General features: G+C 36.2%; 1 protein-coding gene and 1 pseudogene across 2 annotated transcripts; both read right to left on the reverse strand.

Annotated features, from left to right (window-relative positions):
- Positions 1–2,169: 2,169 nt before the first annotated feature.
- Positions 2,170–3,938, reverse strand: LOC143593393 (uncharacterized). The gene is made up of 2 exons (XM_077073038.1): positions 3,887–3,938; positions 2,170–2,699 (listed from the first exon to the last, which is right to left on the reverse strand). Exons 1-2 carry the CDS (start codon positions 3,936–3,938, stop codon positions 2,170–2,172), a joined length of 582 nt encoding a protein of 193 aa, XP_076929153.1.
- A 10,339-nt stretch (positions 3,939–14,277) lies between these two features.
- LOC143593397 (B3 domain-containing transcription factor ABI3-like) lies at positions 14,278–16,908 on the reverse strand (annotated as a pseudogene). The gene is made up of 5 exons (XR_013146094.1): positions 15,435–16,908; positions 15,256–15,348; positions 15,063–15,163; positions 14,802–14,848; positions 14,278–14,535 (listed from the first exon to the last, which is right to left on the reverse strand). The product of XR_013146094.1 is annotated as a B3 domain-containing transcription factor ABI3-like (transcript).
- Between the last annotated feature and the right edge of the window lie 4,046 nt (positions 16,909–20,954).

A 20,954-nucleotide genomic window follows, 5' to 3' on the forward strand; every position in this document is an offset into this window, starting at 1 on the left:
AGGGCCATAACGAGTCTTAATGAATCTTTTCAAGAGACAGGTGAAAAGGTCTCTTGATAGTCAATTCCCTCTTTCTGAGTGCAGCCCTTTGCAACCAATATCGCTTTATAGCGTTCAACGTTCCCATTTGGATCAAGTTTTGTTTTGAACACCCATTTACAACCTACGGGTTTGACACCGTTGGGCAATTCTACCAGATCCCAAACGTCATTTTTCCTCATGGATTCAAGCTCATCAATCATTGCTTTATTCCATTCAGAAGACTGATCACTGCTCATGACTTCATTATAAGAGATAGGATCATTAAGCTTTCCGGCGTCAGCTTCAGTTAGGTAGGTTACATAATCATCAAAGTTAGTAGGTCTTCTTGGACTGGATAACCTCCTGAGTTGATTAGCGGGTTCAACATTGTCTTGGTTTTGAGTGTTTGATGTTCCTTCATTTTCTGTTATAACGGGTTCTGAATGTGGAGAAGGTGGTGCAGAAGGTTCAATTGCATGGGGTACAAGAGGAATAACCGGAGTTACAATAATCGACGAGTCTTCCCCCGCATCTTGTATTCCTTGCAATTCTTCATAGGGGTTAGTACTGCTCCCACTAATCTTGTAATCCTCCAGGAACACGGCACGCTTGGTTTCAACAATACGAGTGACATGGGAAGGACAATAGAAACGATAACCCTTTGAATTTTCAGGATACCTGAAAAAGAAGCAGGTAACGGTTTTAGGTTCAAGTTTCTTTAGGAAAGGGTTATAAATTTTTGCTTCAGCAATACATCCCCATACTTTCATATAATTAAGACTCGGTTTCCTTCCTGTCCAAAGTTCATAAGGAGTTTTAGGGACGGGACTTAAAAGGAACTCTATTGAGTATATGAACAGCTGCTTTTAAGGCATCAGTCCAGAGAAATGGAGGTAAATTAGTGTTGGCTAACATACTGCGTACCATATCCATAAGGGTTCCATTTCTCCGTTCAGCGACACTATTTTGCTGAGGAGTACCTGGCATGGTATATTGGTTCGCGATCCCATGGCCCTTACAAAACTCATAAAATAGACCAGGGGCCTGACCCACATCAGTATGTCTTCCATAATATTCACCTCCTCTATCTGATCTGACAACTTTTATTTGACGATCTAATTGTTTTTCGACTTCAGTTTTATAATCTTTAAAAGTTGTTACAGATCCAGATTTTTCTTTAATGAGATACAGGTACATATATCGGGAATAATCATCAATGAAAGTGATAAATGAAGTATGTCTAGCTATGCCAGCAATGGGGTAAGGACCACTAATATCAGTATGAATGACTTCTAATAAATTAGAGCTTCTAGTGGCACCTTTCTTATTTGTTGATGTCATTTTGCCTTTAAGGCATTTGACACATGTTCCAAAATCGGTGAAATCGAGATGTGGTAAGACTTCATTCTTCACGAGGCATGCTAACCGGTCTCGTGAGATGTGGCCTAAACGTTGATTCCACAACATAGAAGAAGTCTCTAAGTCTCGTTTCTCCTTAATATTTGTGAGTGATTCATTAATATTATATCACAACAAAGATTTAGAAAAATTATCATCTATAGTTCTAATATATAAAGACCACCATCCAAAAAGCCATAACCAAACACTTGAGAATTTAAAGAAATAGTAAGTTTTCCACGACCATGAGAAACATCAAAACCGTCCATGTCTAACTTTGAACCTGATACAAGATTCAGAGTAATTTCATGAAGGTGTCATAAAGTTTAATACATAAACCAATTAGTGTTCTTTGGTTTCTTTCCAGCTTCCGGATTGAAAGGAATCCCTTAGTAAAATCGGTCACATGAACCATAGAACCAAAATTAAACCACCATGTATTAGCAGGAACAGTTATATTATAGGACTCAAGTATCACAATGATATCATTACCTTTCTTAGCCAGCCACTCCTTAAAGTCTGAACAGTTCTTCTGCTTATGAATGTACTTCTTACAGAACGTGCAGAAAGGCTTTCCAGTGGAGTTCTGAGAGCTGGTTGAGGCACCTGTATTAGGTTTCTGAACTTTAGCAAACTCCTTTCTTGGATTAGTGTTCTTCCTCTTCTTGGAACTGGTGGCAAGGTAAGCAACTTCAGGTTTGTCCATCTTCATACGCTCTTCTTCTTGCACGCACATAGCAATCAGCTCACTCATAGTCCATTTGTCCTTCTGGGTGTTGTAATTGATCTTGAAGCTTCATATGCAGTAGGAAGAGAGGTCATGATGAAGTGCACCAGAAAACCATCATTGATCTCCATGTCTAATCCCTTCATCTTATGGGTCATGTCGTTCATCATCATAATGTACCCACGAATGCCACTCCTTCCATCATACTTAGTAGTCACCAGCCTGAGAATAAGAGTACTAGCATGTGCCTTAGACGTTCCTTTGAATTGTTCCTCCACAGAATCCATGTAGGTTTTAGCATTTTCAGAGTCTGGAATGGATCCTCTTATGGGCATGCTAATGGAGTTTTTCATAAGCATTAGAGACATGCAGTTGCATCTCTTCCATTTTTTGAACAATAAGTGCTGAGCTGGAGTGCTTTCAGCGGTTAGTGCTGGAGGTTCATCCTCATTTAGAGCAAAATTGAAATACAGGAAGGCAAGATTAAGCATAAGAGAGACCTTCCAGACAACAGAGTTATCTCCAGTTAATGATGTGATTCTATCATTCGGAGCTATTATTGAAATTTATATGAGAATGTTAAGATACTAAACTAGAATAAACTAAGAATGAACTAGGGGTAATTTAAACTAATGCAGGCATAGATAAGAACCATTTAAATTATGAAGCTGTGATAATAAATGTCTATTGTTAACATCAAAATAATAGACTAATATAATTAATAAAGTTCTACTTAAATAAAAGATAAATCACCTTTGGGCAGAATTAAATTTTACTTAAGTATATGTGCAAAACATTGTAACACATCACCTTTGGGCAGAAGTGAGACAACCATTTTAATTATGCATGAGTTAGTTTTTCTTTGATATAGATGTATCGCATCACCTTTGGGCAGAATTTATACATTTAAATCATGTTTAAGCTAAACTAACACAGCTTGTTTTTAGACTTGAGTAGTATGTCAGATGTATCACATCACCTTTTGGGCAGAAGTGTACATCATCATTTATTCAAGTTAAGCGTTTTATATGTTTTGTAAAAATTAATAACATGTATGTTTATATTATATGTATTTACAAAACATTGGTTTAGTTAATAGCAAACAAACAATTAGCGCGGAAAATTAGTTTTCTGGTTTGATGAGTTTTCGGGTTTTAGTGTTTTCGGAAATTCAGTGTTCTCCGAAAACTGTTTTAACCGTAAACACATACACCCATAAGTTGATGAACAGTTAATAATGTTTGATCTGAATTCTTAGAGATTGTTTGTTTATCCAAGATTTGATTATTTTCAAAGTAATTCCTTTATTAAGTTTACAGAATTCGAAATATCTTGGTCTAAATCTTAATAAAAAATTTAGTAAAATATTATAACAATCCAGATCTTGAACCGGATTATATTGGGTTTTCGAAAAACTTCATGAACACGAAGATCATTAATTTATCAGATTTCGAAATCCTTCAGTTAATATCAGATACGAGTTTTAAAACCGAAAAATTGTTAGGGTTTCGTATATTCGGATTTTAATAATGATAATAAAAATAAAACGAATTAATAAAAGAACCGAAAATTGTTAGTGTTTATCATATTTTAGTTCATGTCTTTTGGTTTAGATTATGAGTTAATGGAAGACATGAAGAACTGATTAAACAACATCGCTCTGATACCACATATTGATCAGTTCTTCATGTATGTAATAGAAAACATGAATATTATGATAAACCTACAACTAAAACATACATGTCACAGCAGAGAGAGAAGCCATGGCTGATGAGAAAGATCCAGACGACATGATAGTCAGCTTGGTCGAGTTCCCCTTTAGGATGTATATTAGTGATGGGGATTAGGGTTCTTGAGAAACTGAATAATATATGGAGAGAGAGGGTCACGAATATATTAGGTGAGGTTTGGGGTTATGTTTGTAAGGCCCCGTCACCGTGCCCTACATTGGACGTTGGATTTACTCATAAACACAGTTCTAAATATCAGAGTTAATTAAAACTTTCGAGGAATATAAAACTTTCATAAAACATTACATATAACTTCATAAACATGTCTTAACAAACATTCTTGTCTTTCAAATTAAACATAAAAACATCTTGAGTCTTCAAATGCCAGACTCTTATTCCTCTGCCATGTTTCCCCGCTCAAGCCAGCTGTCGCATCCTACTCACCAGCGTGCATACTAAAAGTCAGCTACGCTGAGTGAGTTCTAGTTAATCATACAACATATAATTAGTTAACATACTTGCACACATACCCGAAGGTGTGTACACCATTCATACTTAACCTGTTCACATTACTTTCGTACATACATTCATTCTTCATACTTTCTATGCCTTCATAGTACATGCATAATTATCCATACTACTTAAAGAGCCTTCCGCCCTATAACCTTACAAATATTATAAGGGTCTTGTCCCCAACATCACAGATATTATTAGGGTCTGGTCCCTATCCTCACAGATAATATTAGGGTCTGGTCCCTATCCTCACAAATATTATTTGGGTCTGGTCCCTTTGTTCCGTGCAACCACATCATACCTTTCTTTACATACTTTCCTTAGCAATACATGCAATATCCGAAGATCTTTCACGTACTATCAATCATTCATGTATAATAACATACATACATCATTTATACATCATATGTAGTAATCATATCTTTAAACTACCACCTGGCGGTACATGCAATATCCGAAAATCGTTCACGCACTATCAAGCATTCATTCATACATGGATCATACAAGGCATACACTTACCACTTAAGGTAAGTGTATTAACTATCACATAGAGTATGAACACAGCCCCGAAAACGTAACAAGGAATGGGGCTAGAAACTCACTTGAATGCGGTTATGTTCACCGTTTATAGTTATTCCTTTCTTTAGTTGTGCGAGACTAATTGTATAACAATTACACATGTCAATTATCTATCGATACCCATATCGTGTTTCTAGTTTAATTATAACCTTCAACGAACGGGGGTCCGGGGGCAGCGCCCCTGGCAGCGGGGTCTAGGGGCGGCAGCCCCTAGCAGGGTCCAAGGGGCAGAGCCCCTGGCTGGGGTCGAGGGCTTCTTTGTAAAAATTTTATTTCCATTAACTGTCTTAACACATTTTTCATTAGAATTCTAATTTATTATTTTATTTGCAAACTCAAAATTTCGAGGGCTTCTTTGTAAATAATCCATTTTATTACAACTCCAGGGACCTTTCTGTCATTCTTTTAAAGTATAATTCGTTAGCCAGTTCTTTAACGAATGGGGCTCATTCGTTACTTCTTGACTTTATAACGAATTGAACCTTTATAACGAACTGGCATGTATAAGGAATTGAACCTTTATAACGAACAGGGGGTTCATTCGTCAGTTCTCCGTTAACGAATTACTTAACGAAAGGCTTAACGAACTGATTCTAATTCGTTATTTTAACTTAATGAATGGTCATGGCGAATTAATGCTAGTTCGTTAATTCCCCGATAACGAATTAGGGTTAGGTCAGAGAATGTCATAAACATTCTTTGACATTCCTTTATTCTCATACACCTTTTCCAGCGCCGTCATCGCCGGAAAAAACGGGGCGGTGGCCGAAAAATCGTATTTTCGCACCGTTTTCGTCCTGTTCGATCCAGATCTGAGATAGGGTGACCCCTAAGCTCATCCTTTGATCGGTTTATACCTGATCCCATCCGGATCTCGTGACTTTAACTGTTGAGGGTGTCGGTTCGTTGTTTCGCGACTATATCTAGCGGGTTTGGATTCGTACAATATCATACTATCATTACCTCGGGTCGATGCTCGGGTTTCATGGTGATTTCGGCTAGAGAGAGAAAGTAGGATGAGAGAAAGCTAAGTGTGTGTTTTTATGGTGTAAGGAATAAGTGAAATGGATGGATTAATGCATAATTATGGTTTATATATTATGGGTCATGGGCTTAAGCCCATGGTCTTTTCTTCCTTCCTTTTTAACCCAAGTCCGTTATCCATATCCATTTAACCCAACACTAGCCCGACTCATAATAACTCGTATTTCATTTTATTTACCGAAACGAGAAAATGGGATGTTACAATGTTCAATGATGTTAATTAGTCTCTCCATATATTTATATACACCCAAGGGGAAACCCTTCATTAGCAAGAAAGAGTAATTTGGTCCATCAATAATTACCTAGCTAATAATAATAAGGCATAATTAATTAACTTTGATCTATTATAATATTAATGATCATGAGGGCCATACATAAATATATATATATATATATATATATATATATTCTTACAATAACAACTATGGAGGCTTAGATGAGGCTCTCACCGTCGTAACCTTTATCATCACCCAAGTGTAGACAACGGCCGGTGGCAGCCAGGCGCCAGTCTACGCCACCACTGTCGCCTAGGTCTTCAAAATATTAACAGGCAACAATGACAACATCATAATGTACAATCAAATGAAGCAGGGAAGAAATGAACAGTGAGAAAAGTCGTCATCCACCGCCGCTACCATAGACGACCGGAAAGCCGTCGGCACCGGCAGGGCAACAACTTCGTTTTTGTCTCACTCTTTCTCTCTCTACGAAGCATCATAGCGTCGAGTCGCGACCTAAAAACGGAACAAGAAAACACAAAATAGAGAGAAAATTTCAAGTTGAAGATAGAGAGAAGGCACCATATTTGATTAAGATGGATAGAGAAAACACACAGCTTTGTCTCATCTATGCTTGAAAACCTAGATTAGAAGACACAGAGGAAGAAAAAGAAAAGAGAGAGAATGGATGAAACGTGGCTATGTGACGTGCAAATGAAAATGAATCATACACGTGGCTAGTGAGGTGTAAAACACCCTGAACAAAGATACAACAAATGAATCGTAAGAGATCAGAAATGATGCAGCTTTTACAATGAACTGTGATTTACTCTCTAAGACAGAACTTCTAAATTAATATATATATATATATATATATATATAGGCAAGTATAGAAAGAAAACTTGGTTGAGATGAGAAAACTCCGCAAACTCAGGTATGTGGTTCTTAGACATGCCACGTGGCAATTTTTGTTATTTTAATTCAATAATTGTAAAGGGTAAATTTGTATTTTCATATCAAGTTGTTATCTCTCCTAAAAACCTTACATGGACCCATTTTGTACTTTATTCATTTCTTTCAACCTGATGTCTTCATCAATCATAATTTTCTCTCTCTCTCTCACTCTCTCTCTCTCTCTTCTTATCTTGAAGATCATCAATTAACCTCACATACATATGTGCATCTTCATCAGATCCGGTTGGTTTTGTTCCGGCGAGATTTTTAGATCTACATCTTCACCGACGAAAATTTGGAGAATGTATGATGACGATCAGATCTAGCATTGGGAGCCTTGATCTACTAATTTGGAGAATGTATGGTGACGGCTAGCTGCAGGTTCTATCGAATCCCGTTTTCCGGCGAAGCAAACAGAGCTGATGTCAAAAAGAAAGTAGTCACCTTTTTTCCGGCCAAGTGTTTGAAGGTTTCTTCTGGCCAAGTGTTTGAAGGTTTCTTCTGGCCAAGTATTTGAAGTTGTTTTGGTCAAGTGTTTGAAGCCTTTTGTTTTGGGAAAGTGTCCTTTTTATATTTGTTTACATAAGGGAAACGAAAAAGATAAAATGTATTTAAGGTTTTAATTTCGATATTCAAATGTATTTTGATTTGTTCCATGCTTCAATTTAATTTTGGTATTTTAATTTTGATATTCAAATAAAATATTTTTGTTTTTAATTTGTTTAGTAACATGTGATGGAATTTTCATGTTAAAGTACTTTATACATAGACTTTGATGAAGTAATGTTGGTGTTTAAGTTCTGATACATTGTTATGACTTTCTGAATTTACTAAAAAAATGATTTTGAATTTACCATCTATGTATGTATATATAATGCTTGAGTTTTTTCGATTTGGGTGTTTTTTTCATATATATTCCCCCAAAATTTCGGTGATTTTGTTGGTTAAACACATTGGGGTGTTATGCAAATAATTAAATCTATCATTTTTCTGATCTGGGCAGTTGAAATTGATGTTATAAAACCATAATTCAATCAAAAATTATTTTTTAGATCTTGCTGAGCATAAATAACCTACGTTTTTTTGTTTTTAAACATGTTTTTTTTCGTTTTTGAACATATGTTTAAACAATTAACATATGTTTTTTTGATTTTGAACATATGTTTAAACATTTAACATATGTTTTCTTTAAACAGTTAACATATGTTTTATATTACTTCCAGACCGGAAACCCGCTAAGAGATCGACTTGTGGTGGGAGGGATTTTCAAAATGTATGTTTTATAATAGATGTGATGATGACATAAAAAAAAAGAGGAAAATGAGCTGAATTTGATTGAGTTAAGATGGAAAAGAAATACATTTTTTTGAAAGAGTGTTTTTATTATATTCTAGTTCCTCCTAAAACGTATGTTATTTTCACAGTCACTTGGGGCCGGAAACCTGTTGGTTGTCGTTATTTTAAAGAAAAAGAGGAAGCTGAGCTGAATTGGATTGAGTTAAGATGAAAAAGAAATGCATTATTTAAAAGAGTGTTTTTTTTTGTAAGAGAAAGTGTGTGATTGTGACATAAAGTGTGTGAATATGCAGGAGAGAGTGTGTGATGGTGACATAAAGCGCGGAGATAAAAGTGTGTGGATATGTTTAGGAGAGAGAGAGTGAGATATATTATAACATATCTTATTTTTTTTTAATAAAAGTACACCCTTAAAAGTAATGAAAAATTCTTTTAAGTCATATCAACTTTTTTACTTTTGATTTCTTTTCATATTGACTATTTAAACATTCCAATCCTTATTTTTTGGTATAGTATTTTTAATGATAATAATATCTTCTGAAAGAATAATAAAGTTTTAAAATTCTTATAATACACTATGCACCTCATCGTGTGAAGGTCTGCAGTACACAGTCGTCGGAAAACAAATGAGCACAATAATTTAGAGATATAAATTCTTTAATAGAAAATTTGTTGTTATTAAAATGATATTCACAAAAAAGGAGAAAGAAAGTAATGGTGCCATAAAATAATAGATGTGATGTTGATATAAAGTATTGGAGGTGATGGTGACATATTTTATTTTTTTTAATAAAAGTACACCTTTAAAGGTGATGGAAAGTACTAATGGGGTCATATCACATTTTTTACTTTTGATATCTTTTCATGATGACTATTTAAATATTTCAAATCTTTATTGATTTATGCATAGTTTATTATATGTTAATAGCATCTTTTTAATAAACAAGAAAGCTGAAAATATAGGATTTAAAATTTAATTTATTAGTAATATTGGTGAATTAGATAGATAGAAAAATTGGATAATATGAAGACAAACGTAACATACGTTTTTGCATGTTAAAGACATATTTTTTTGCATGTTAAAAACATATGTTTCCTTGACAACAGTAACATGCGTTTAAAAAAACAAACCCCTGAAGAGCACCCCGCCTCGCCGTCTTTTTCCCCCTACAAATAAGTTGAAGATATAGTACAAAATTCAAGATTTATTTAAGAATCGCAACAAAAATTAAAAAAGAAGTTTAAATTTTTTTAAGCGACAACAATAAAAAGAAAAATGAAGCTTCTTTTCGACTCTAAAATAACAAATTTAAAGATGTCAAATAATATCCAAATCTAAACAAAATTTCCAAGAATATCTTAAAAAATCTAAAATGCTAAAATGATCAGATCTGAACTTTGTCAACATAGTACCTTGAAAAAGAAAAAAAAACTAAAAACGATGAGATCCTAGCAGCTTTCATCCATAAATTCTTGTTAAGAATTTTGTCAATATAAAATGTCCAAATCTGAACCTTTTGTAGAAGAAAATCACCGGATCAAGTGATAAATGATTGGCTTGCGATTTCCGGCAACGACGGTTGCCGTGAATCCGTTTTGTGGATTTGGATATGGGTTTTGGATCTTGGCTTCGATATGCTTTGGATCGTGGTTTTGATTAACATCATCAACATATTTAGATTCTTATTTGTTTGGTGAAAGAGAGTGAAAGATGGAGGAAGAAAGAGAGTGTTTTTGTTTGAATAATGGAAAGAGAAAGAGAGAGTTCTTGGATTTGTGAAAGAGAGTATGACTTGACATAAAGCAGAATATACTAAATTACCATGTTGCCCTTTTGTACATTTTAAATCTTTTATTTAATATTGTAATGATATTTATTTTAATCATTCAATCTGAGTTATTCATTCATCAAGATCAATGGGTAATATAGAGTTTCCAGGGTTTTCGCAACTAGGGTGGGTTTTTATTTTAACCTATTCTTTTATATATATATATATATATGATTGATTTCTTTTGAGAACCGCTTTGAGTTTTAAGAACTCGAAAGAACTCAACTTAACAATTTTCTTTTTTGAATTTTTTTTACACATATGTAATACGTAAGTGTAAGTAATGTACAAAAAATTATAGTATTTTTTTACACACCGAATTAACTTATTATACATATGTAACTAACATTTAAACTTGTGTAATCATCAAAAATACTTATTCTCTCTCCTGATTAATTTTTTAATCAGATTTATTTTCAGCCACATATTCTATACTCATTTTAATTGAATGTGTGATCCATATTGAGTTCTCAAAGTTATAACTCAAGAGGTTCTCAAATTATCCCTCCCCTATATATATATATATATATATATAACTATCTATATAATTGTCTACCATGAAATCCTACGTGTCGTTCTCAGGTTGTCCCTCCCATTCTCTAGAGTCACCAGATTGCTTGATTTCTAAATGGAGGCTTCTCATGCATTTGACCCGAAATCGCGGGTATGGGTCTTATCAAACCCAGATAGTCTTTAAATGGGTTATAACATCTCATTTATTTGTGAAACTCTTTCATAATCAAACAATAATTTTCGCGGGTCATGGGTCTCACCAAACCCGGATAACCCTTAAATGGGTTATAACATCTCATTTATTTGTGAAATAACCCCCTAATCATTAAAGAATAATTTCCACGGATTATGTGTCTTAGCAAACCCTAATAGCTCTCAAATGGGTTATAAGATCTTATTTATTGGTAAATACTTTCATCCTCTAACCCTAATTTAATTTATCTTCTTTACATGTTCTCCATTGCTTGTCTATTATCTTCATCGTTGGTTAACTTCCGATACTACCCGTCATCGTCAACTACATCAACGTCACCTTTTCATTAGACAAATACATGTTTGGTCATTTAAAAAAATCAACATGTTCGTGTTCGTGTATTTTTGTTCGTAAAAATCTACAAAACCTACACATCTCAATTGAAAATACCCAAATGCAAAAAAGTATAATAACAAGCTAACATATACGTATTATATTAAAACAAACTACGTTAAAGAAAATAAATCATCATAAAATAGCAAAACGATTAAAAACAAAAACTTAAATAAACTCATGTAACACGGGAGGATCAAACTAGTATATATATATATAATAATTAAGAAATGAAAGCATGCTACATTTGTTTCCGTTCCAACAAGTAATAATGACTTATAATATTTTGTTATTTTAAAGCTATAATAAAAATATTTTGATCTTTAGTTTTCATCACAATTTAACTAGATTCAAAATTTAAAGTTTAGACATTTTGCTATAAAGAGTGAACCTTTTTTTTAATTATAATGTGGCCCTTCCATCGTAAATTTTGATTCCGCCACTATCAGGCGACCCTATAATCTAGCCACTTTGTATATATTTTTTTCACTTTTACGTTTCAGTTATTCATTAAAAACCATATTGGTTTAATTAATTAATCTAATATAACTTTTCTTTTACCAACAAAACCAACTCCCAACTTGATCTTATTATGGTAATTGGTTGTGACTTAATGGTAGAGCACTCACTTTACAAGTGAGAGATAGGGGGTTTAAACCTCACTTTCACCAATTTATATGGGAGATATGAGGGATGACCCTGGCTTGCCAGGGTTCGAGTCCTGATCTCACCCGGTTTTACCGGCTTCTCGCTGTCGTGCCATTTGGCGGGCGTGGGGGTCGGTTTTATCCGGTGAATCCCTCAATAGGTGGACCGCTATGGGCTCCGTCCGTCCGGACTAGTGGCCGGCTCGAGCTACCTTTAGCCAATGGAGGCCGCGTACAGAGTACCAGGCGTTACTTAGTTGGTCATTAAAAAAGAAGTAATGATGCACAAAATTCCATTTATAAATCAAGAAATTTAATAATTGAATTTTTAGTTATGACTTTTCCAAAATTTATTACTATTTGTTTAGCAAAAATAATAAATCGTTTGCATATTATAATAGTAAAATGATCTTTCTTTAGCAATAATATTCTAAGAACTCCTTTAAAAATGAATAGATAATGTAAAATATTTTAACCCAAAAAATTTACCCTTTCTCTCTCTAGCGGTACAAAACCTTCAATTAAGAGGCTCTTTGTTTACATTTAAATAAAACATATGATTGATTCAGACTTCAGACTTTTTGGTTCCAATCAGAAAAACATCTGAATGGTTAAAATTAAGTCTGAATCATTCAGACTTAATCGTTGTTACTGAATGGGACAGAGGCTAATTCAGATCTGACTCATTCAGATCAGAATGAACCAAACAGCCCCTAAGATTTTCTCTTCCTAAATACAACCACCGATGGTCAGCTGCTTCAGTACTACGGTTCCGTTGTCACCGGCTATACGGTTTGCCAAAGATATAAACGAATAAAAGAAAATTCGGTCGGCCGACGGTGACACCGTTGTCAAGACTGCCGGATCCGACGGAGACATCAGAACACTTTTGTCGTAACCACCGCAAGTTTTGCCTGCTTCCTCATCGGCTCGACGGTATCCTGTACAAATGGCCAGTTCCTATTTACCTAGAATAAATGCGTTTGTCAGCAACCAGGTTTGGTTCCGACGGTATCAGGGTGGACATTTTGGGGTTTTTTAGTCAACTGGTCAAAGGCTTGATATGCTTAATCAAAATAGACATTATGGAGATTTTCCCATGTTTTTAACTTTTGACTTCTTTGTTCTATTAAATAGCGATAACTATTTGAATGTTACCAAGAACATAACGTTACGTTTTCTAACAATTAATGCACCCGCTATTGCAATTTACTTTATTATATGACAACTGTTTTTTTAATTTACATTATGTTAGCATGTTATTTGTTTCTTTAAAGTTTAAATTCATTAATTGCATTCATTTTTATTTATTAGCAAGTATGGAAAAATATCAAAAGGATTATTTTCACGTGAAAATCTGTCAGCTTTTTTTGACCCGACCCGTTTAACCATCTCATATTGTACCCCTCGTACAAAAAGTTTATGTATCCTCCAAAGACTATAAGTCAAAGTTTATTTTCATGTCATAACATTGTTAGACCATCCACAATGCAAGGTGACCCTTATCATGTGTCATTCTCATCTACCAACATCAAAACTTCGCCTTTACAAGAAGCCATTGTCATGTGGATCCCTCATCTACCCTCACAAAACATCATTTTCTTCTTATTTTAAGCCCTTAGCTGAGGGCTTTTTTCACTCTCTCTCATCCATGTCATAGGTCACATCATCAAGGGAAATTAAGGGCTTTTTTTTCCATTGCATTGGAGATCGTCTTATAACACCACATTAAGGTTCAATAAACTTGCATGTGCGCCGTAAACGAACCAAGTTGCTCCACCTATAGGCTTGGGGGAGAAAATATAACCTTGGACATTACAAACCACGCATCTTATGAGCAACTACACATGCGTAATAAAAAAACATGTAGTTATCATGAAGTAGTACGATTAACTAGATATCACAGAAAGCGACCTCTAGCAAACAAACATTAAACCAACACGGCAACACATCAAGATCAAAAACCTTCAATCTAGATACGCAAAACATCATCACTCATCATCTTCATGAGCTGATCTAGGGGTCAGCGGATCATATTAACTGCAAAAATAGAAGCTAATTTACCGTCCAAGTGATGATTACATTGTTAACAGTATTTAAATCGCCGCTATCTTCACGGGGGATGGAGAGCTTCTAGCATATTGAGAGATGCTTCGATAGCTTCGCTTAACGGGTTTTTTGACCTCTAATTTCGCTGTGGCGTGTTGCCGTACCTTCACTCCCCTAATAAACTGATAAAGATTCATGATTACAAGCCATTGAGAAAATGCATAGATTATAATTTGTGACAAAAAAGTTTGTCTACTCTACTGTTTACTAGAATAACTAAGAGGCCTTCAGTTTGAATATCAAGTATGTTGTTTAACATTTGAGGAAGAAACATAAGATAAGGGAGATTCTTACATATTTTACACATTTGACATTGGAGTATATCACTATGAAATCGCCCTCTTGGAGCCCGTTCGCTTTCACGAAATCACCTGATTAATAATAAAAGTGTGATTTAGAAAAAATAACAAAAACAACATAGATAAGTGTCTTGTTATGTTCCACATTAATTGGTTCAAGATTACCATAGACAAATATGTATTACAAGTTTATTTAAATTAATTACAATGGCGGAACAATTTTACACGAATGTTTGCAAAAAAATGAATGAATTATTTATAAGAAGTAAATGACTTGGGGATACAATAAATCCATAACTTACAATATTTTGGGGAGAAGTTGTAAACGAGTAGCTAACCTGTGTTCTCGAGGAGGTACATCCGACTTTTGTTGTTAGGCCTAAACCTGAGACTCAACAATTCAAAAAGATACACAACGAAACTTGATGAAACAGATGCTACAGAAATTAACTTGATCAAGCTTAATGTTTTCAGTATTTCATTTTTTATCTACTAAAATTGAGTAGCATTTTCTTTTCCACTTGATGCGTGATGAAATAATTTGCGATCAAGATTGATAAAACACAAATAAAAGCTACAATTAATAACAATATACATACCTATAACGCATGTTCCATACTTGAGAAGTCCCTATATCCTCCATAGCAATCGAAATTTCGTCCCTTGAGTCAAGCTCCAGGAGGTGACTCTCGGCTTCTTTCTGGTTAATTGAATTCAATCACGGTTAAATTACCCAAAAGCTAATAAAATTCTGTTTAATAAATTGATTAATAATGATATTATAAGTCATACCTTAGGAAGCACAATCCTCCCAAGACTTCCCACATCACTTTGCTTCAATACTTTCTGGAGCAAAAACTTCAAATTCTTCTCGGTCTTTAGCCCCTAAATATCAAATTAAACAAATAAATAATCAATATTCGCCATAAAATCAAAAATCTAAATAACTAAAGTAGTTTAATATTACATACTGGACGTTTGTCCGAGGAAGTCTGTTTGGACTGAAGCTGTTTGGAGGATGACCGGTGAGGTACTTCCATAGGCGGTGGTGGGATGGTGGTGGGATCAGACGGCGGCAAGGGCCAGTACAACCAATTCCCTCTATGTGATTTCCCAGAGCAATTCGATTGTTGATCGGAGTTTGCCTCAAGATTCTGATGACTATTTTGATTTTATCTAGAGTGGTGATGATGGTGGAAGTAAGTGCGCCTCTGTCTTGCCATTCGTTTCTTTCGAGCTTCTTTAGTAGCCGACAACCCTAATCTCATTACTCTCTGGTCATCACCACCATCAACACCAGCGGCATAAACAGTCGGATTATAAGGGTATTGGTCAGGGTAACAAGACGCTAGAGGCATTAGTTGCGGAACATAATTATTACCGACATCGGGAAATTGATTGTTGTATGGAGAAGCGGCCATGGTAATCTGTGACGGGTTCCATGAGGGTGGGGATTCAAGAACTTGGTAGTCACCAGAACCCGTATTATTATATGGGCGGTTGATATGACAATTCAAACCAGAATTGTAATCACCTGCACCCATATAAGAAAAGGTCGATGGTGGCTGCAATGGCGGCGCCACCATAGACATTCCATTAACCACTTGATTTGTCATGTACCGAGGATACGGGGGAGGGAATACATTATCACCGGGTGGAACCCAAGAGTTAAAAAGGCAGTTGGGGTCTTAGCGACTGCTGTAAAGGGTAATTGTTGTTGACAGTAGGTAATTTAACGCCACCGCTATTCTTTCTTTGAAGTTGATGTTGTTGCACCCATTCAAGAATTAACTTGAGGAGTTGCTTTTTTCCTTGTTTTGAAGATCCTAATCTTTTTGAAGCACATTCAACTGTGGATTTCTTGATCTTAATGCTCCTCATATCTTCCGCGGATATGGATTCTTTGTTTGATCTCAACCACTCAAAGAACATCACCCCGAGCTCATCCAACTGCCCACCAACGGCAAGGCGGTTCTCACTTTCCTGCTGCAAAGCCGGCGGGTTTTGCTCGAAAATCGAACAAGGATCCCAAATTTCATTCCCATCAATCAAATCCATGTAACCAAAATTCTCCATAACATCCATGCAGTCAAACGTTGGAACACCACCACCACTCATTTTCCTATCACCGTCACCTTCCTCCTTCACATTCAACACCGAGGACGCAGTGGTGGCCGATGAAACTGGCTTCACCGGTGCAGGATTCGAAGACGACATGCAGCAGGGGAAATCAGGAATCTGTGGAAACTGATTGCTGTAAAACATTGACGGATCATTCATTTTGTGAAGCAGATTCTGCTGCTGTCCTTTAACATCAATCTCTCAAGTCACACCCCTCGTTGATCGTTAACCTTTTCGTTATTCGGATTCATAATTTATGCTATCACAGATATATTGATTTAAATTACAGTTCAAAAAACAACATAAAACATCTGGGGTACTTTAAGATTAACCTTAAATTACCAAACCCTCCAACTTGCTTACGTTGAATACTATGTTGTTGTTATTATTATTATTATTATTATTATTATTATTATTTACACACTAAGACATCGCTTTCAAACAACAAAATTCCAGCAAAACAAAGTAACAAAATCCGAGTATATACATGTAAACAACAACCTGGAGAACTGAACTGAAGTCGCCGGAAAAAGTGGAGAACTGCGGGAGATTGAACAGAAGAAGAAGAAGAAGAAGAAATAAAGGTTATTGGATTTGTGTGAGAAGTTTTAAAGATAAGTTTGAAAACTGTAATTGCAGCTTTGGTTGGCTGTTGTTATTAAGAACAGAAAAAGAAAAGAAAAGAGGGAATGAAGAAAACCAGGGGCTGATTTTAGGTTTATGGTTTTCTCTCCACTACGTTGTGCTCTCCGGAGTATACGCCAGAAGCCATGTGCCGGATGATGAATGGTGGTTACGAAGTGGTGGCTCTTTTTTTTTTTTTTTTTTTCTAATTGTTTGACGGTAACCACCTCTATTCTCTTTCTGCAGCTTATTATTGCAATGGCCATCCACATGCATCTATGTTGTTTTTACTTTATTACAAGTTCCAAATTAGCCAATGTATTCTGAATCTTTGTCAACATCCTATTCATGGTGACAAAATAGATTTTAGACATGCATGTTTCTAAATTCTTTTTTTTTTAGCTAAAAGTACCATTTATATATCTTAAGTGAAAAGACGGATGTATTTTGCCACCCCGGTTTGAAAACTAACCACTTTAAAGGAATTTTTTTTTCTAGAATAGGTGGGTTTGTAAAAAACAAAAGATGTGGTTTTAAGTGAATGATTTTATTTTGACTGACTTTAGGTAAGTTGCTAACTCAGATAAGGATTAAACACCTTAGTAATTTTTTCAAGTGACAGTGCTAAGTAAGCTAATACTAGACCACTAGATTAGATCAGACGAGTATTGATACGCGTAACTATTATACAGTTAGCAGAGCTCAGTTAAAGAAAGGAATTACGATAAACGGAGAAAGGAACAGAATCTAGGTGAGTTTCTAGCCCCATTTCTGTGTTATGTTTTCGGGGCTGTGTGCATACTCGATGTGTTTGTTAATACATTTATCCTAAGTGATAAGTGTATGCCTTATGTGATTGTGTGAAGGTTAGGAATGATTGCTTGCCAATATGTGAACGATCTTCGGATATTGCACGTGTTGACAAGATTTAATGCTATATATAATGAAGGTATGGTATGTATGTCCAAATGTATGAATGTTATAAAGTTAATAAAAGAAGGTTAATGTATGGTTGTATGGTACGAAGAGGGAACCGGGCCCTAATAATACTCGAGGAAAGAGGGAATCGAACCCTACTAATATTCGAGAACTAGGGAACCGAACCCTACAAATATTCGAGGAAAGAGGGAACCGGGCCCTAAAAATACTCGAGGAAGGAGGGAACCGGGCCCTAATAATACCCGAGGTAAGAGGGAACCGGGCCCTAATAATACTCGAGGAAGTAGGGCGTAATGCTATTTATAACATAAGAAAGGAAAGTAAGTAAGAATAAGATAAAAGAAGGAAAGTATGAATGAAAGTATGTAAGTATGTATGTATTGTATGATGTATGATTAACTAGAACTCACTCAGCGTAGCTGACTTTTAATATGTACGCAGGTCAGTAGGATGAGGCAGCTCGCTTGAGAGGAACATGTAGCATTGAGTAAGAGGCTGGCATCGGAAGACACAAGGCGTTTAATAGTTTATGTTTTAAAGACAATATGTTGATTAAGACAAGTTATGAATTAATATGTATGTTTTATTGAAAAATAATATTCCGCGAATGTTTTTATTAACTCTGATTATTAGAACTATGTTAATGAGTAAATCCAACGTCCAAATGTGAGGCACCGGTAACGGGGCCTTACAAGTTGGTATCAACGCAAAGTTCGAGAGTTTTAAGCATCCTACATGCTTAGACTCGAACAGAGAATGGGATTTAAGTAAGAAGATGCCAGTTCAAGAATGTCATGTGTCACTCAAGCAAGCTCAGTAAAGGTAAAGTGTATGGATAGATAATAAATGTTAATGTTATCTTGATTGATATGGATAGGATTTCCTGATTGTTTGATTGATTAATTGTTTAAGATTAGAATCAGCACAAATAGACTCATCAGAGGAAGTGTATAGGACACGGAAAGTAACGTGATTAGCTAATCATAGCTGGCCAATGTTATTACCTGTTAGCCTTACTATCCTTGTACTAAACAGTTCCTTGAGTGATGATGTTTGTGTTTTCCCTTTTAGAATACGATGGCTGGAACTAGAGAAATTGTGGGAGCTGGAGGTCGCACTGGACGTCGTGGCAGGCCTCGTCGTGTCCAACAACCTTCGGTTGAGACAGCTTCCAACACCGGAGATGAAGGAAGCGCAGCTGGAAGAGACCCGAACAACAACGAAGAGGTCCAACTGGACCCCGCAATCCAAGCAGCTATTGTTCAAGCTGTAGCCACTACTGTGAAGAATATGACTCCTGGAGGGTCTGCTGGAAGCCGTGAAAGAACTGCTGAAGAGGCAGGGGTGATGGTCAGAGGGATGTGGAAGAAGAGAGGGAGGCCTCGAGTGGGGTTAAGTCTGTGAAAGCCGGGTGACAGGAAAAGAGGCCGAGGTGGGTGCAACTATAAGTCCTTCAAAGGATGTGACCCGTCGAAGCTGACTGGTTTGGGAGACACAATCCTTATTCTTCAGTGGATAACCGCCATGGATAAAATTATCCGCATTAGCGAGTGCCGTCCCGACCAAGCTGTGGGTTACGCTACTCAGTCATTCGGTGAAGAAGCAATGTACTGGTAGGAATCGATTGAGCAGAGGAAGAGTGCTGAGGAGATCAAGGCAATGAAGTGGGAGGATTTGAAGGAATTGGTTATGAAGAAATTCTGTGCTGGCGCCGAGGTTGAGAGGGCGGAGATGAAGTTCCTGAACTTGAAAGCTGGAACAATGACACATCGTGAGTATACCACCGAGTTCAACCGAATGTCTAGGTTAGTACCCGATATTGTTAACACTGAAGCTAAAAGAATCAAGTGCTAAGTGAGCGGATTGCCACAGAAAGTCTACACGCTAGTCAGGACGAGTAAACCTGCTACCTTTGACTCTGCTGTCGAACTCGCAGAGATGGTTTATGCAGACCTGGCTGCGGATGATGTTGTGGTGGAAGAAGAAAACAAGGATAAGAAGTAGGTTGCTCCTGTTAAACGACCCAGTACTCAGTTGTGGAACTTGAAAGATAAGAAACAGAAGGTGTGGGAGAGGATGTCGTGTAAGACTTGTGGTAAGATGCACGGTAGAGAGTGTAGGTGGAGTACTGGTTCCGATACGTGTCATAAGTGCGAGAAGATGCATGCTGGGGAGTGTAGAGTTGGATCTAATGTTTGTTATAAATGTGGAAAGGCCAGTCATTATGCTCATGAGTGTAGTGCTAAGCCCGCATGTTACAAGTGCGGTAAGACTGGTCACTTTGCAAAAGAATGTACTGAGAAGGAAGCTGGAGGAAGTGGGAAGAAAGATGTTGAATCGACAAGGCCAAAGACCAGAGCTTACATGTTGACCCAAGAATAAGCTAAGAAGATTCCAGATGTCGTGACAGGTACGTTTCTAGTAAACGGTATTTCCGCTTCGGTATTATTTGATTCATGTGCGAACAAAAGTTTCGTAGCCACGCCCATTAGTAAATTAGCTAAAATGAAATGTTGCCGAGACTCTGAAACTTTTATAGTAGAAACCGCTAGTGACGCCTAGGTTAAAATAATGAGAATGGTTAAGGACTGTAAGATAGAGTTAGAGGGGCATGAGTTCCCCGTTACTTTGTATGTTATGACCTTAGGAGGGTTCGATGTGGCTTTGGTAATGGATTGGTTGTCTGAGTATAAAGCTCAAATAGTGTGTAAGAGTAGGATAATAAGGTTAAAGTCCATGGATGGTAGTGCGGTGACGGTTTATGGTGATAAGGAAAGTTCTGGGCTTAACGTCATTTCGATGGTACA

Source organism: Bidens hawaiensis, unplaced genomic scaffold (assembly GCF_021521415.1).
Source record: "Bidens hawaiensis isolate Kalapana, Puna unplaced genomic scaffold, B.hawaiensis_p1.1 tig00042193_1, whole genome shotgun sequence".
In the NCBI taxonomy this organism is placed as follows: Eukaryota; Viridiplantae; Streptophyta; class Magnoliopsida; order Asterales; family Asteraceae; genus Bidens; species Bidens hawaiensis.